The 16,882-nt window shown below is 50.2% G+C and overlaps 1 protein-coding gene across 1 annotated transcript in view; it reads left to right on the top strand.

Annotated features, from left to right (window-relative positions):
• The window catches only part of FANCA (FA complementation group A), a 37,574-nt gene that overhangs the window by 19,830 nt on the left and 862 nt on the right, over window positions 1-16,882 (top strand). The window contains exons 24-42 of the mRNA XM_053270632.1: window positions 456-526; window positions 650-749; window positions 1,284-1,483; window positions 2,639-2,735; window positions 3,326-3,502; window positions 4,031-4,104; window positions 5,508-5,636; window positions 6,940-7,030; window positions 7,959-8,134; window positions 8,921-9,026; window positions 10,239-10,298; window positions 10,924-11,028; window positions 11,657-11,769; window positions 12,398-12,539; window positions 13,271-13,333; window positions 14,169-14,274; window positions 14,391-14,466; window positions 15,410-15,572; window positions 16,668-16,760. Of these exons, the coding sequence (XP_053126607.1) occupies window positions 456-526; window positions 650-749; window positions 1,284-1,483; window positions 2,639-2,735; window positions 3,326-3,502; window positions 4,031-4,104; window positions 5,508-5,636; window positions 6,940-7,030; window positions 7,959-8,134; window positions 8,921-9,026; window positions 10,239-10,298; window positions 10,924-11,028; window positions 11,657-11,769; window positions 12,398-12,539; window positions 13,271-13,333; window positions 14,169-14,274; window positions 14,391-14,466; window positions 15,410-15,572; window positions 16,668-16,760 (2,142 nt within the window). The remainder of the gene's footprint in view (window positions 1-455; window positions 527-649; window positions 750-1,283; window positions 1,484-2,638; window positions 2,736-3,325; window positions 3,503-4,030; window positions 4,105-5,507; window positions 5,637-6,939; window positions 7,031-7,958; window positions 8,135-8,920; window positions 9,027-10,238; window positions 10,299-10,923; window positions 11,029-11,656; window positions 11,770-12,397; window positions 12,540-13,270; window positions 13,334-14,168; window positions 14,275-14,390; window positions 14,467-15,409; window positions 15,573-16,667; window positions 16,761-16,882) is intronic.

Below are 16,882 nucleotides of genomic sequence, written 5' to 3'. Positions count from 1 at the left end.
GGGATGCAGGGCAGTAACTTCACAGCTACTGTCCAATACATGCTTGTGATATATTTATGTCAGTCAATTCTCCAGATTGCAAAACCCCATTGATTGATTGATTGATTGCCGTCAAGTTGGTGTCGACTCCATTAGAACCCCATTAGGATCTCATTTTCCCTGCAACAATATCTGTTGCAATCTGAGTGTTGGATAATGAGATGTCCCAGAAATAGAGCCGTTTCCTGGAGGAAAGACATCCAAATCCCGGCCAGCCAACAGACAACGGCTTCTGTGGATCCATTGCATTGTCAGCTAGTTATCTGGAAGGGCCTGTTAGACAGCACTAAGGAACCGTAGCTCTTGCTTCTTGTAGCAGCGTGAGAGGAACAGATCTCTTGGCTCATACAGTTGTGTTCCAGCTACAGAAAGAAATTCCCTGGGCTAGGAACGAGCAATAGGTCTCTTTGTTTCAGGTTGTTGATCTTCTGCTGACGTCGTTCTGCCAGAATGTTATGGCTGCTTCCTGTTTTAGCCCTCCAGAGAGGTAAGGCGACGCTTGCTGTGTGTGTGTGTGTAGCTCGTGCAGCACAATTCAACAGACACACCGACGTAGCGCTGGGGTCCTCGCTGCAGCAGCACAACTCTCTGTGGCTTGTGTCCCCTGCAGGCAGGGCGCTTGGCCGTCCCTCTGGGTGAAAATGCTTTGTGGACACCAGCCACTCTTGCCTCCTTTGCTGAGTCGGCTCTGCCAGCTCATGTACCATCAGGTTGGTTTCCGAATGGGATGGCGTTGCTGTCTTTATGGGGTTGGAGCTGTAGCTCAGTGGTTAGAGCATCTGCTTGCCTGCAGAAGGCCCCAGGTTCAGTCCCTGGCAGCATCTCCAGGAAGGCCTGGGAGAGGCTCCTGCCAGTTTCTGCTAATTGCGCATTTGCATAAACATACCTGTCTAATATTCTTACGTTCTTGTGAGTTCAGTTGCTGTTTCTGCCCTCAAGACCCCCGTGTTGAAAATACGGGGGTCTAGTGTGGGGGTGGGGAGGGTGCTCCAGAGGCCTTTGGGTCCCGGCTGCAAAATTACCTAGGTGCACCTCTGACTGAGCTCTGGATGGACCAGGGGTCTGGCTATGCCTTAATGAGACAAGCTGTGTTGCCGAATAGGAGGTTGGCTCTTTTTGTCCCCGAGACCCCATTCTGCCCTTCAAGCAGCTCACAGCGTCACTGGGGCCATTTGCCACTCACAAAATGTTAACCAACTGCCCCGTCTGCCTTGGCTGGGGTGTGTGGTGTTGGACTCTTGCAGTGCGCTTTGCTAAGTGAGGCTCACGTCATTGGCCTGGCCGTCCTGGTGGTTCACTTAAATGAAGCCAAAGACTTGATTCCTGCAATTGACGTCTGCTCAGGGGTCCTTTGCTCCGGCTCCCTACGAGGCCTTGCCGTCACCGAACTCTGGGCTCATTTATTGGCTTGCATGACGGGAGAATCCACAGTCTTCTGCATGAGGTAGGCTGTTTTCTCCTCTTATGCTTTGGGTTAAGGGTTTCCAACCTTGGGTCCCCTGTTGTTGGACAACAATTCCCAGCACCCCCTGCCACGGTGATCTTTGGGAATTGATGATGGGAGTTTTAGTCCAGCAACATCTGGGCACCCCTGCTCAGGATCCTGACATTCTCCTTAGAGAAGAAGCAGCAGTCTCTCGTTCTGAATGTTACTTGAGTTGTAATCTGGGACTAGGGCCTTGATCATTCTACTTTGGTGCATAATCCTGGTGCATTGTAGGCATTTAGATAAATCGATTTGCATTTTATCACGTGGAGAGGGCAGCGTGGTATAGTGGTTGGAGTGTCAGACTAAAACTCATGAGACATAAGAACAGCTCTGCTGGATCAGACCCAAGGAGGCCCATCTAGTCCAGCATCCAGTTTCACACAGTGGCCCACCAGATGCCCCTGGGAAGCCCACAAGCAAGAGGTGAGGGCATGCCCTCTCTCTTACTGCTGTTACTCCCCTGCAACTGGTACTCACAGGCATCCTGCCTTTGAGGCTGGGGTTGGCCTATAGCCCTCAGACTAGTGTCCTTGATAGACCTCTTTTCCATAAAGTTATCCAAACCCCTCTTAAAGCCATCCAAACTAGTAGCCAACACATCTTGTGGCAGAGAATGCCACAGGTTGATTATGCGTTGTGTGAAAAAGTACTTCCATTTGTTGGACCTAAATTTCTTGGCAATCAGTTTCATGGGTTGACCTGGGTTAAAACCCTTGCTCAGCCAGCCTGTCACCTTTGGACTAACCTACCTTGCAAGGTAGTTGTGGTGGTGATAAAGGGGAGGGGGGCAGAGGAAGAGAACCCTATATGCCACTCTCAGTTTCTTGGTGAAAAGGCTGGATAAACATATAAAATAACAGCCCGGTTCACAAGGCCATTTGAATCTAGGTCTAATGTGGGTTACTGACATCAATGTGATTGTGTGAACCCATGCCAGGGTGGAAATTTGATTCATCTTGGCCATAAAGCACCTCACGCTTGCAAAATCACGCTAATCTCGGTAAGCTACATTAAATTTGGATATGAACAGTTGTACAAAGCAGCTCAGTGTCTTTCAAAAGGAACAGATGCAAGAGACGAAATCGCTGTTCTCTCTTTTTCGTTCTCCAGGTTCTGTACTGCAGCCGTTTCTTACTTTCTGTGCAAATTTCCTTCTCTTTCCCACGATGAATTGTGTGCCTTGCTTCACCCTGGCTTTGTGAAAAAGGTAACTCTTTATTTTTTTTAAAAGGAAACCACAATTACCCTGCACTCAAATGCACCTTTCCATTGCAGAGGTTTGTGGCCAGGTCTTTCTGCAATGCTCAGTGGCTGTGTTAGTCCTGAGTGGCAGCTCGGATTTCTGTGGCAGGTACAGCCTTATCGTCTCTGTTTGCAGTTGGTTCGTCTCAAAAGCCGCCCTCTTGTAAATTTTTAGTTTGCTGCAGATATCAGGAGGTTTATGTTGCAACATCTAAGAACACAGCCTGCTTGGTAATTTTTGTGCACAGTGGGAAATGTCCTCCGAGATAAGGCCCTGCCATCCTACCAGATTAACCCATGGATCCGTGTGCTGCAGACCCGGAGAAGGAGAAGGAGAAGGATTCAAAGGCAAACTCTAGCAGGAATTCTCAGTGAGGATTTGGGGGCAGGGCGGCAGCACAGCCTCCGCTGGTGCTCTTGCTCTCTGATGATCTCAAACCTCCCTGTGATGCAGAATTCAGGATCCGGGCTTGTCCTCTTGCTTCTTGGTCCCACTGGATCCTGCACAGTCTTGGATAGCCACTGACACCTTGCTCTCCTCCTCCTCTCTTGCAGCTTCAGTTTGTGGTGCCACGGCTCAGCTTAGAAGCTCGAGGGATCAGCTGTCATGAAGACGCAGCCGAGCTCTCTTGGGAACGTTTTTCTCAGCCTGCCCTCTGCTACCGGAAAGCCGCCCTCTGTTTGTGGAAGCAAGCACGCTTCAGAGAACTTGTGCAGGAGAAAGCATTCCAGGTTGGGCCGCTTGCCTCCAGATGCCTTCAGCCGACCCACTGCATTTGAGTCTCCCCTGTCTAGCTGCTGCTTCCCTCCCTTTGGCGACAAGGGCCTCCCTTTGCCCAGACCGGCTTAGTCAGGGTCTGAACAGCCCTTTGGAAATGTTCCGCTTGAGCTGAGAGTAGGAGCGCTCTACATGTTAAGACTGTGTATGTGCCCAGTGCATGCCGCTGTGGGTGAGCTGCCTCTTCCCCCAAATCCCATTGCATGTGGGGCAGCTGCAGAGACTGTGCTTTCCCCATTTGAACGGGACACGGAGTCTATGCTCACGAGTCTGACTGTGGTGCCCACCATGAAGCACAGAGGAGGGTCTGTCCAGCTTTAAATGGCCCAAGCCACTGCAAGTGTTCCAGGGCAAAATCCACACCTCCATGAAGCCTGAGCTAGACCAGATGGCTGATGATGGGGAGAGACGGGCTAATCGGTTTGGGGATTCTTCCCTTGTTGTTTGGCTTCCTGTGCTAACTCTTTCTGCCTGTCTTCTAGCTGACTCTCCAAGAGTGGTTGCTGATGGAGCTCAGAGTCCATCCTGACACAGACGTCCTCTCTGGATCCGAAAGGTGGGGGCCACCAAGTCCTAATAAAACAGCAGCCATCGTTTTTAATGCCGCTCCATCTGGGAAAGGCATAACTGAGGGCCTGGGTGATGGATAAATAAGACAAGAGCTACTTGGGGATCTCACAGCGTGCCTGGTACCTTTTTCAACCCCTGCCAACTGGGCAAAGAGGCACCTTTGCAGGGGGTGTTTCTGTTACATTTGGCAGGAGAAAGCAGCTGTCCCATTCCAGCCCCAGCATGGAACCATCTTATTGGTTAGGTTTTTTTCCTGAGCACTCTGGTTGGAAAGCAGTCTATAAATATCCGTAGCAGTCGCTCTTGGGTTCGCTTCAGCCCATTCCTACAACTGGCATGAAGGAGATCTCCTAGTCTGTCTCAGAACTTGTTGGTTGATGTAGGGAAGAGGAGATCTGGCCTTGTGGTAGCAAGCCTGACTTGTCCCCTTAGCTAAGCAGGGTCTGCCCTGGTTGCATTTGAATGAATAGAAGTGTGAGCACCGGGAGATATTCCCATGAAGGGATGGAGCCGCTCTGGGAAGAGCATCTAGGTTCCATGTTCCCTCCCTGCAACATCTCCAAGATAGGGCTGAGAGAGACTCCTGCCTGCAACCTTGGAGAAGCCTCTGCCAGTCTGTTTAGACAATACTGAGCTAGATGGACCAGTGGTCTGACTCAGTATATGGCAGCTTCCTGTGTTGATGCAGCCTGCTGCATGTTGCTCATTTTAAAGTTCGGTTCAGGGCTAAAACAGGTTTACGTCTGCGCATTTGCTGTCTGGGTCCCCTGTGAATGATCCCGTCCTGAGCGTGAAGATGAAGCATCCGGGCGTCCCTCTTGTGGGCCTGGACTCTGTAAGGACAGCAGGAGAGCCTTGCTGGATTGCAGCAGAGAAGGTCTATTTGGCCCAGTCTCCTGCTTCCGACTGCGGCCAACCGGATGCCTCCAGGAAGCCCACAAGTGAGGCAGTAGCAAATCTTAGGAACACGGGGAGCTGCCTTTTTACTGAGTCAAGGCACCGGTCCGTCTAGCTCAGTATTGTATACACTGACTGGCAGCGGCTCTAAAAGGTTTCAAACAGGGGACTTTCCCGGCCCTACCTGGAGATGCTGCCAGGGATTGCACCTGGGACCTTCTGCATGCAAACGATGCTCTGCTACTGATCTATGGCTGCATCCCGTAAGGGAAATATCTTGCAGCACTAACATGGAGTCGCCCATCCAAATGCAGGCCAGCGGGCAGACCCTGCTTCAGAAAGGGGACAGTTTATGCTTGCTACTGGCAAGACCGGCTCTCCGCCCCCTCAAAATAATAATAAAACAGAAAATAAGTTCTGTTTCTTTCTCAATGGCTCTCTTTTTGAGTTGGCGACATAAAACCCCACTTGTTGATTCTTCCTTCTTTGCAGGCGAGAGTTCCATCACTGGGCTGTGTTCCAGCATTTCCTCCCTGCCTCAGCTGCGGCTGGAGGCTGCGATGGAGACCTGAGAAAGGCCTGTGCTGTTCTCGTTGACACTGCTTTGGACTTCTGCCAAAGGTAGCAGCTGCTCAGGTGATCTCTGTGGCTGAAAGATGCCTGCCCATCAATGTGACAGGGTGAAAGAAGCACCTGCTACCTCTCAGACTAAATTCAAATTCGTTTCCTCTGTCACTGATAAGCTAGATGTATAGAGGATGCAATGCAGTATGCCCACAACATGCTGATGACATCCATGATGACGGAGATGTTTTCCCTCTTCATTTTTTTAAAAAAGAACAAAGCAATCTAAGAATCAACTTTACTAAAAGATATGAACACTGTGTTTTTATTAGGATAACATAGCATTTTATGGATTCGTCAGATGACCACATCAAACGACTTGGGATCTAAAAAAAACAAAGCAAACATAAAACAGTGAATTAAACTTTAAAGAACCATGTCAAACCACTGCAGGTCTAAAAACAGGGCAGGAATAAAACAGAGATTTAAACCTGTTTGGAGAAAAATATTTAGCCCCCTATCAAAAGACCATAGGGTTAAAAACAAGGAAGATGTTAGACTTAGACCTGAACAGGACCATATCAAAAGACCATTGAGTTTAAAGAACAAGGCAAACATCAGACAAAGGTACTTTAATCCTGCCATCTAGTGGTTTTTAGTTTTAAAGGGAGCATCTGTCCTTCCCCTAAGCAGGAGGCTGTTGGTTCTTTCCCAGACTATGGGAAACATCTTTATCAGGCAGCAACGATATAGGAAGGTGCTGAAAGGCATCATCTCATACTGTGCGGGAGAAGGCCATGGTCAACCCCTCCTGTATTCTACCAAAGACAACCACAGGGCTCCATGGGTGCCAGGAGTCGACACCGACTCAACGGCACAACCAACCTTGTCCTTCCCAAATGCCAGTCCTCGCATTTTGGAGTCGCCATGACAGTCAACCAAGTGGAGTTCTCTTAGCCGTGAGGCCTTCCTGGCATAAGAAGCCACTCCTTCTGTTACATCTTGACTTACTCCCTGCAGTAAGAAAGCTTTGCTTTTGCATCCCAGTATTTTGTTTTCATTTTCTTCTGTGTTTCTATTGAATGATAAATCATTTCAAAACATACACCTTGTTGAGGCGAGCAGCCATGAAAGACCACCTCGGCCAGGATGTCGGCCACCTTATTGGGGCTGGGCGTGATGGGAGTTGTCGTTCAGCAGCAGCTGGAGAGCCAAGGTGGCCTACCCTGGGCCTCGGGTGTCTCCAGCACCTCTGCCCATCTTGGCTTCTTTGGCAAGGCGTTCCCTTTTCTCTGCCTGTTCAGGGATTCCTGGGCTTTGCAGGAGTCTCCTGGCGACTGGCAACTGCTTTATATTCCAGGTCTGAGTTGGACAACTGCAGCTACCTACAGGACCCACAAGCCTCTATTCCCCATAGGAGAAGAACTCCTGATATTCACTTCAGGCTACAGGTGAGTCAGAAGATGTCCATGGATTTCCGTTGAGACTTGTTGCTTGTCCATAAGGAAGTGGCTTGCCTGATACTGACCTTCCTAGGGTGAGAACTGGTCTTGTGGTAGTGAGCATGAACTGTCCCCTTTGCTAAGCAGGGTCCACCTTGGTTTTGCATTTGGATAGGTGACTACATGTGGGCTCTGTAAGATCTTCCCCTTAGGGGATGGGGCCGTCGCTCCGTGGAAGAGCATCTGAGGTACCATAGGAATACAGGAAGCTTCCTTCTACAGACAGACCCTTGGTCCATCTAGCTCAGTCTTGTCTGCACAGACTGGCAGTGGCTTCTCCAAGGCTACACGCAGGAGTCTCTCTCAGCCCTCTCTTGGAGATGCTGCCAGGGAGGGAACTTGGAACCTTCTGCATGCAAGCAGGCAGGTGCTCTTTGCAGAGTGGCCCCATCTCCTGAGGGGCATATTTCACCCTGTCCACATGCAGTCTCCCATCCAAATGCAAACCAGGGCAGACCCTGCTTATCATAGGGGACCATTCATGCCTGCTACCACAAGACCAGCTCTCCTTCCTCGTGAACAAGACCAGGTTCAGCCCCGGCAGCATCTCCAAGTAGGGCTGGGAAAGCAGTCACTGCCAGTCAGTGTAGGCTCAATGCGCCAAGGATCTGGCTCCGTTGAAGGCAGCTTCCTATGATCCTAGGGTGGTTCTAAAGATTGGTGGGCCACTGTGTGAAACAGGATGCTGGACTAGATGGGCCTCCTTGGGCCTGATCCAGCAGGGCTCTTCTTATGTTCTTATTAGGGCTGCCCATGATGAGCTTTCGGGAAAAGCAGTATACAAATGCCCGGTCATTTTATCATTTGCTGCCACTGGCTTGGTCCTGGATTCGCTTCTGTGTCCAAACTCACAGATCGGCAGCTGTCTCGATTGCAGGAGATGGTGATGAACGTGGTGACGGTGCACAGGAGAGCCCTGCCTGAAGGGCTTCTTGACGATCACGAGGAGCACTTCCTCTTCAGGGTTTTCCGGCAGAGGCTGAGAGCTCTGGGGACGGCCTCTACTGTAGGCGAAAGGCTTCTCTGGTGCCAGGAAGTGGTTCTCCAGTCTAGGTGAGTGCTCAAGGGCTGCTAGGGGGCCCTGGGGATGATTACTGAAACACAGCTGCCTAGAGGCCAATGGATGGAGAGCTGGTCTTGTGCTAGGAAGCATGCACTGTCCCCTTTGCTAAGCAGGGTCTCCCCTGGTTTGCATTGGAATGGGAGACTACATGTGTGAGCACTATCAGATACTCCCCTTAGGGGATGGGGCTGCTCTGGGAAGAACACCTGCCTGCTTGCATGGAGACGCTTCACTATATGGCAGCTTCCTGTGTCCCTCCTTCCACACTTATTTATTTAACAAATTTGTATACCGCCCATTGCCAAAGTCTCTAGGCAGTTTACAGCAAATGACCATGGAATGCATTGAGTTTCCGAATGGCCCTGTCATTCATGTTAGTATATTCTCTAGAGCATCTGCTCTGCATGAAGAAGGTCCCAGGTTCCGTCCCTGGGGTCTCCAGATATGGCTGGGAAAGGTTCCTGCCTGCAACCTTGGGGGAGCCCTTGCCAGTCTGCATAGGCAATACTGAGCTAGATGGACCAAGGGTCTATGGCCGCTTCCTATGTTCCTAAGACCCTTTCTCTCCTGCTTTTGCCATGGCCACATGATTGTGGGAGGCACGGGGTGAAGGAAGAGGCTGGTTTCCACTTCAGTGCGTTCAGGACCTAGACTTGTGTTACTGTTGGCATTTTGAGAATCCAGGAAAGGTCTGCAGCAAATCACAAATAAAATCCAGAGTGTCTAGCCTTATCCTGGAAGGAATAGCAGAACTTTTTGTATGTGTGTTTGTTTAGGATGCTCTTGAGTCTCCCTCCGTTGACTGTCATTGCAACGCGGCCGAGAGGAAACCAGATTGCTCTAGATTGTGAAGACTACTTTGGCTTCGTAAACGCAGGGCTGGTGTGTACCATTTCCCAAAGAACAGCTGTATCTCTTGGCAACTGCTCCAGGCTGTGGATTTTGCAGTCTGGGAGTGTCCAGCCTGTTGAATCACCTTTAGACATTTTTTGGAGCTTAAAAGCTGACTTTCTGTTCTCATTCTTGTTGTAAATGCTTATGAGATAACCACTCGACTGATTATGGTCCATGAGCCTCGTCCACAGATTTCGGCCACCGATACCATCTCAAGGGGAAAATGCTCATAGTGATTTCCGGCAACATCTGCACCCTCTAGAGATAGAAAACCGGTGATAGCATTGTTGCCTTGACAGCTTTTCTGTGTGTGATCACCTTTTCTTTATCCCCACCTCCAAACAATTGGAGGGAATTGCAGTCATTTTCGCACAGAGCAAAGGGTCACGGTCACAGTGAGCACATGGTTGTCCTCTCTCCAGAGATTAATCTTTGGAGGACTTTCCTGCCCATTTTCACTTCCATTCCTCTGATAACATTGCTAAAATGTTGCAGTAGTTGATATGTTTTTAAAACTTACAAAAGCTTTGGAAACGCCATTGCAAATTTGCCCATGGCAGGCCTGATGGTCAGGACAATCCAAGCATGAGAACACACGGAAAGCTGAAGGCTAGCCATGCTATATCGCTTCTTTTCCATCTCTAGGGGCAAAGAGCTTGTCGAAAATAACAATGGACATTCCTTCCCCTAGATCAGCCCTGCTCAACGTTGACCGCCCCCCCCCAGCAGTTTTTGGACTACAACTCCCATAATTCCCAGTTAGAGTGGTCAATAGCCAGGGATTATGGGAGTTGTAGGCCAGCATCTGCTGGCGGGCCAAAGCTGAGCATCTGTGCCCTAGATATTACTGGCCACCCCAGCTGGCTCATGGACTATGAACCCTTGCTGCCCCAATTCCAGTCTGCTGCTGCTACTGGAGGGGGCTTCTCTTCTCCTGTGATGTCAGCCTGGCGCCCTGCCTGTTAAATTGAGAGGAGAAGCAGCCCAAGACCATTTTTCCCTTGGCAGCAACCACCATGAAAAATTGGCTTTGGCGTGGGCAGGCAGCATGGTGTACTGGGCGTAGCAACGTTTTAGAGTTCTGATTTGGAGCTCATGGTCTGGCTTCTGGGGGAATATATATATTTTTAGCCTTCATCCTTCTGAGTACCCTTTCTTTTGTTGTCGTCCCCCCCACCCGCCCTTTTTATTCTTTTATAGAGGAACATCTGCACCAGAGGCTGGGCGCTCTCGTACGACATCACGCATCAGTTCTTTATGGTAACTGACCACGAATCTGGGGGCTTCTGTATTCCCACCATCGTGCAAGTTGTTTGCAGGGAGGCTATTTATGGATTGGACCGGATACCCACTTCTGGACCCGAAGCCTCAAAATGATTCACGACACTCTTAAAATATTACTGTCCCATTTAAAACAAAAAAACCCTTGAGGAATATCCCATCACTGGGTGTCTCCACTAGCCCGAGTCTGAGATACCACGGAGAACACAGGAAGCTGCCTTATACCGAGTCAGGCAATTGGTTTTTTTAACTTAGCATAATCTACTCTGACTGGCAGCAGCTTCTCCATGGTTCCAGGCAGGAGTCTCTCCCAGCCCTACCTGGAGATGCTGCCAGGGAGGGACCTTTTGCAGCGAAAGCTGGTGCTTTACCACTGACCTACGGCTCCATCCCCCAGAAGGGGATCTGGGAAATATGGCTCTGAGTCCTAGAAGCAGTGCTGTCCTCTAGTTGGAATGGGAAAGGGAGCCTTGATAGTAATAATACTGCATGCGGGTTCGAAGGAGGCTAGAAAGATGTCCTGCTGCATTCATTTGGACTCCTGAGGCACCCGCAGGCACAGCACCCCAATGGGCTTCATCCTGACCTCCCTGCTGTCTTCCAGGGTCTGCTGGGCGCCACAGGGAAGTGCAGTAAACCTATCCAGGAGGTGAACTCCATTCTCACACTGAGTCAAGACAGGTGTCCAATAATAATTTGTTCTGCAGCGGTAAGAGACCTGTGATCTTTACTTGTATTTGTTTTAATTGGAAGCATTCCAAAAAATATTTGGTTTATACAGTAATATGATCTGCTACTCAGGGGCTGGGTAAGGCAGCATATTTTGGAAGTGGTTAAGCTGCAGCTTTTCTTTTCTTTTTACCCTGGTTGCCAGACCCGAATGGATACTGTGCCAAAGGACTGAAATCTTGTGTTCCCTGGAAGTAGCAATATTTAAGTTGTTTTTAAAAATGTATTGGATCTATTTTTGCCTGCAGCTGTTTGGGTTACACAGAACTAGGGTTCTTTTCTTTTCAATTCAAGCTGTCGTGTTTGACTTCCAGAAATATGAGTTGCAAAAGGAACTTGCTGTACTCTGTGTGTGTGTGTGTGTGTGTGTGTGTGTGTGTGTGTGTGTGTAAATGTTTCCTAGCTCTGGAAAGCCACAGCCTTCTATTTAAAAAGTGGCTAATGGGTGAGCCCAGTGAATAGGCTGGAAACACCCGATTCTGCTGAAAATAAATGGGTGGGGACCTGATGGTTTCCTTGGAGAAGAGACCACTGGGAGGCTCATGTAAGAGCAAATTGAGTCAGTCATCAAGGGGCTAATGTGTGCTGTCTGTCTTGGCTACATGAAGTGGTGGTGGTCAAGGTTGGAGCCCGAGATCTGCTTTGAGTGGAGGAGACACTTCCGAGGTCCCTTCACCCAGGGACTGAAAAGCCTCAAGGAGCTGCAGTCTTCAGTCAACAGGTAAATCCAAGGAAGCCCACCTCTGCCATTCTAGCAGTTGTTGAGCTCTGGTGTTTCTGTCCCTGTTTTCTACCCAAGCTGTTACATAGGAAGCTGCAATATACTGAGTCAGACCCTTGGTCCATCTCGCTCAGTATTGTCTACCCAGAGGGGCAGCGGCTTCTCCAAGGTTGCCAGCAGGAATCTCTCTCCACCCTGTCTTGGAGATGCTTCCAGGGAGGGAACTTGGAACCTGTAGATGCTCTTCCCAGAGCGGCTCCATCCCGAGGGGAATATCTTCCAGTGCTCACACATCAAGTCTCCCATTCATATATAACCAGGGTGGACCCTGCTTAGCTAAGGGGACAAGTCATGCTTGCTACCACAAGACCAGCTCTCCTCCCTCTCCCGTTGAGTGGAGGGTTGGTCTCTTTTACCTTTAGCTCTCCCTGGTTCAACTTGACTAGGTGTGGGTGGGAGTCACGCCCACACCTTTCCAGCTGCCACTTTCAAAAGCTCAAGCCAGGAGAAACCAGCTGGCTTGAGGAACCTGCGGCCCTTTCCCCAAGGCATAGTGAGGTCATCCTCCATGCTGCTTATCGGCCTCTGCATGCGGCTCAGGGCATCTTCTTCTGACTTCCCATCTTAGCTTCCTCTCCTCGGAAGCAGCTGCCCTGGTGTCCGACACGCCATGGATCTCTGCTGCCTTCCTGCATTCCACAGCACAACAGCAAATGAGATATGAGAAACTGGGAGCAGCCCTGAAGCGCTTGGGGCCTGCAGCAGGACAGGTAAGAGAGGATGTCTTGCCGTCTCCTCACTCCGCGATGCTTTTAGATGCTATTGGAGAAGTCCCTGGCAGGGCGTTTGTTTCACTGCTAGCAAAATGTCACGTGGCTGGTGGTGTCCGTGAGGATGTGGAGGAGAATGGGGACTTGGGTGCTGTAGGGAAGACAGTCAAAGTCAATCGTTTTGTGATGCTTAAAAAAGAAGAAAAAGAGCACAAGACCAGCCCTGCCAAGATGGCCTCTCTAGCCCATCCTCCTGTTTCCCACATTGGCCCACCAGATGCTTCTGGGAAGCCCACAGGCAAGAGGTGAGGGCAGGCCCCCTCTCCTGCTGTGGCTCCCCTGCAGTTGGTATTCGGTGGCATCCTGTAGGCAACCTCTGGCCATCAAGACTAGTAGCTATTTATAGACCTTGTCCTCCATGAATTTGTCCAAGTCCCGCTTAAAGCCATCCAGGTTGATGGCCCTCACTACATCCTGTGGCAGAGGATTCCGTAGGTTAATTATATGTGTGGGGAAGTGCTTCCTTCTGTTGGTTCTAAATTTCCTGGCCATTTCATGGCATGGCCCTTGGTTCTAGTATTGTGAGAGAAGGAGAAAAACACCTCTCTCTCTCTCTCTCTCTCTCTCTCTCTCTCTCTCTCTCTCTCTCTCTCTCTCTCTCCACTGTGCAGAATTTTATAGACCTCCTTGTCATGTGTGTATGTGGTGGTGTTTTGTTTTTTTACTGGCAGCTCCTGGTATGCCTCTTCTTCTTCTCAGTTGTGGATTTCATCTCTGCAAGAGTAACTCCAGAGGTAAAAAGCCTTTCCAAGTTGTCTAGTCACAGCAGGAAGAGAGAAGATGGTCTGGTGGCTTCACTGCTTTTGCTGCTCTTGGACTTCCACATCCATGGCCAAAGCAAGCCACCTTTTGTAAGGGCTGCTCCTGTGGGCTGGCATCATTCTCTTCAGCCAGCCCCCAAGTCCATCTGCAGCTGCTTCCGAGGTGCAGACCCCGGGTGCTCTCCCTACCTGAGCCCTAGGCCATTTCGGAGAAAGATTTGGCCAAGGGCTGGACCAGGAAGCCTCTCCTGCTTCCTCGCTGGCGTCAGCCTTTCTCCTGTCTGCACAGTTTAAAAAAACAAAACAAACCTATTCAACTGGCTTTGAATAGACTATACTTTTCCCAAGAGTTGGAAACTCTGTTGTGGAGCTTTCATTGCTCAGGGCACACACATTTGTTTTGTGTGTCTGCCATGCCAACATTGACCAGCAGTGCTACAACTGATGCATACATGTTTTGGTGTGACTGTCACAAGCACCTATTGGACAGTGCCTGTGCCGAATAGCACACTTCATGCTCCCCATGGCCAGAGCAGATTTAGGTGCTTTTCAGTATTTTAAGGATACAAAAAGAGGAGCGCTGTCCACATATTGGATGTAGAATTTTAACAGAAAATGCAGTGCCTCAGTCATCCCCATAGCTCATTTAAACCCTTTGTTTCTGGTGGGTAAACTGAGGCTCAGAGTCACTTGCTCAGTGCCTCCCAGGGAGTCCATGGCAGATCCCAGAGCATCGTAAAACAATGGATTTAGCAGGAACCAAACTAAGAGCTACATGCATGCATTTTTTTATTTTATTTTTTTGCAGGAAGGGCTGGATGTTCCCAGAACCTTGGACTGGAGCTCCAAGATGCTGCAGTGCTTGGAGGAACGAAGGGTGTCCTGGCTGTCCGTCTTCAGTTCTGCAGAGAAAGGTGCAGAAACGCCTCGGTCTCCTGTGGGATTCTCGGAACCCAGCTGTCAGAAGTGCTGCTGTGAGAAGCACCCAGGGGCACCTCAGCTAAGATTTCTGCCTCTTCTGACATTGCAGGCCAGAGCCCCAATCCAGTCCTGCGCAGTGCTGTATCGGATCAACACTTGAGGCTGTTTCCAGTTGCCTTTTATAGGTAAAATCCAGAAATGTATTTGAGAGATTGCAGAAAGTTGTAGAAGTGTCTGGCTTTGGGGTTAGGCTTGGGAAGGGTCCTCGCACCAGAGACAAGTTGCTGTTCCGGGCCTTCAGGGAATATCTCACAGTGCTCACACGCAGTCTCCCATCCAAATGCAAGCCAAGGCAGGCCCTGCTTAGCACAGGGGCCATTCACACTCACTGCCACAAGACAGGCTTTACTCCCCATCCTGGAAGGAGCCCAGGTATGAGATGGACACCCCACCGGGAAGGTTAAGATGCCTGAGCAACCTGAAAGCAGTTCAGCACTTCCTTGACTGGCTAATAGTAGTTATTAATGTCCCCCCTCTATTTTTATTTTTAAAAGCTGGCATTCTGCTTAAACTTACTCGAGGAAGTCCCACTGGAATTAAAAGGACTTATTTGAATAAATTTATTCAGGAGGCCAGCCTGTACAATGGTACATACGTAAGAAAGAGAACAACTGGTGAGAAGGTTGCTAAAAACTTTCTCTGCTCTGAAAAAAGCCTTGTGGCTCTTAGTATTCTTTGAACTGTGCCTAATGCTGAATTCAGCAATCAAGACCTGCTGTTGGGCGTCTGATCACCCTGCATATGGAATTTGCTCTTTGGGGCTAGAAGACTATCTTCGGTGTAGTAGTCTATTCCTTTTTAAAAATCCACTTGTGCTGGTTGTCACTGCAAAATCCTGTGGCAGGGAGTTCTACAGACTTGTATGAAGCACTCCCTTTCCTTTCTTCTCAAACCGTTCTCATCTTCCATTGCGCCAACATCCAGTTTTGAATGCTGAAGGAAACAGTGGCCAAAATTCAGGCTGACTGCAGCATGTGAGTGGCATGCAAAGGTGGAGAAACAGGGTGACTCTCTCTCTCTCTTGCATGCAGCCTGTTCCTTCTGATTAACTTGTTTGTTTTTCCCCAGCCTCCTTCTCGCCTTTGACTCCGAACGGTTTATTGGAGAGCAGGCACTCCTGTATGTTGCTGTTGACATGTACACACAGCTGCTGCAGCTCTTTATGGAGGGGACGACAACCGTGGCAGAACTGCTGGGCCAGCGAGAAGGAAGCCTGCGTGCCGGGGAGCCCGTGAGCAACTCGTCCTCTTCCCTTACACCGGGGGTTCTCAAAATTGGGTGCCCAGATGTTGCTGGACTGCAACTCCCATCATCTGGTGGGATGATGGGGGTTGTAATCCAACAACATCTGGGTACTCGTTTGGAGACCCCCGCCTTGCACAGTGGTGCTGCCCTCCCTTTCTAAAGGGCTCCACTTCCATCTTTTATTCTTCCACTCAGAGAGTGTCTGCCAACTGGTGGACTTCCCTGATTCATTATCTGGATAGTGCCCAGTGGGCACCTGGCAGGCAGATTAGAGCTCAGAGGTGGAGCTGTGGACTGAGAGAGAGAGAACACGTGCGTGCAGGCAGGCATTCGGGTAGCTGCACGACCAAGGATCTTTTGTCCTTGTGCACAGCCCTGCCCGTTGACTTCGTAGTTTTGCTGCCTTCAGGGAGCATATAAAACGTCTCCGGTAAGCAAAGGACTGTGCAGAAGTCTGTTGCAGTCTGTGTCTACACAAAGATGGTTTCAGAACGTGAAAAAGAAGGGGAGCAGTCACACGACCCTCATCTGGGTGGGCGGAGCGACTAGCCAGGGGAGGAGAGCTGCGGTTGCTCCCGATGAGGGCATTGTGTGAGCCCAAACCACCAGGTAGGAGGAGGAGAGAGTGATTGTCTGTGAAGCAGCGGGGACTAGGTGGGATGGTAAAATGCTGCAGAGTGAATCTTGGTGGGGCGCGTCTGTCCTCCTCCTCCTCCTCCTCTTCCTCCCTGGTTGTTTGGGTTTACATGACCCACAATCGGGAGCACCCCTGGCTGGGTGTTCCGCCCGCCCTGCTGAAGATCGTGAGAAACCGCCTACTGCCTGTCTTTCAAGTAGAGACCGAGCTAGGCTGAACATTAGGCAGGCGCTCCTCATTGCAGGAGCAGTTCAGTCCCAGAGGGGAGGTGGGAAAATCTTCGACCAGTGGAGGTCAACTGCTAGCCAGGCAGGACCATGTCCCAGGCCAGACGTTGGGAGGGGATCTTTTGGCGGGACGCCCTGTGTCGGGCCAGGAGCATCTGCTGCAGTGTTACTTGAACCGGGTCTGTGTCTGTCTCTCTCTCTCTCCCTCCCCCGCCAGGAGGATTTGTTAGTGCTGATCAGGAGAGCCCGCCACTTCCTGCTGCAGGCCATCCCCCGGTGCCCTCAAAGCAGCTTTGCAAACCTCCAACAGGTGGGTGAAGTCTCTTCCTTGCTGGCCCCAATCCTGCAGACTCCTGTTGAGTCCCCTTGAGCACGAGCGCAACAGAATAAGGTGGGGAGGGGGACAGATCAGTTGCGACCCCCTTGCAAAGC

The sequence above is a fragment of the Hemicordylus capensis genome, chromosome 9 (assembly GCF_027244095.1).
Source record: "Hemicordylus capensis ecotype Gifberg chromosome 9, rHemCap1.1.pri, whole genome shotgun sequence".
Lineage (NCBI taxonomy): Eukaryota > Metazoa > Chordata > Lepidosauria > Squamata > Cordylidae > Hemicordylus > Hemicordylus capensis.
Note: the sequence above shows the minus strand (reverse complement) of the source record. Positions and strands in the feature narration are given on the sequence as shown.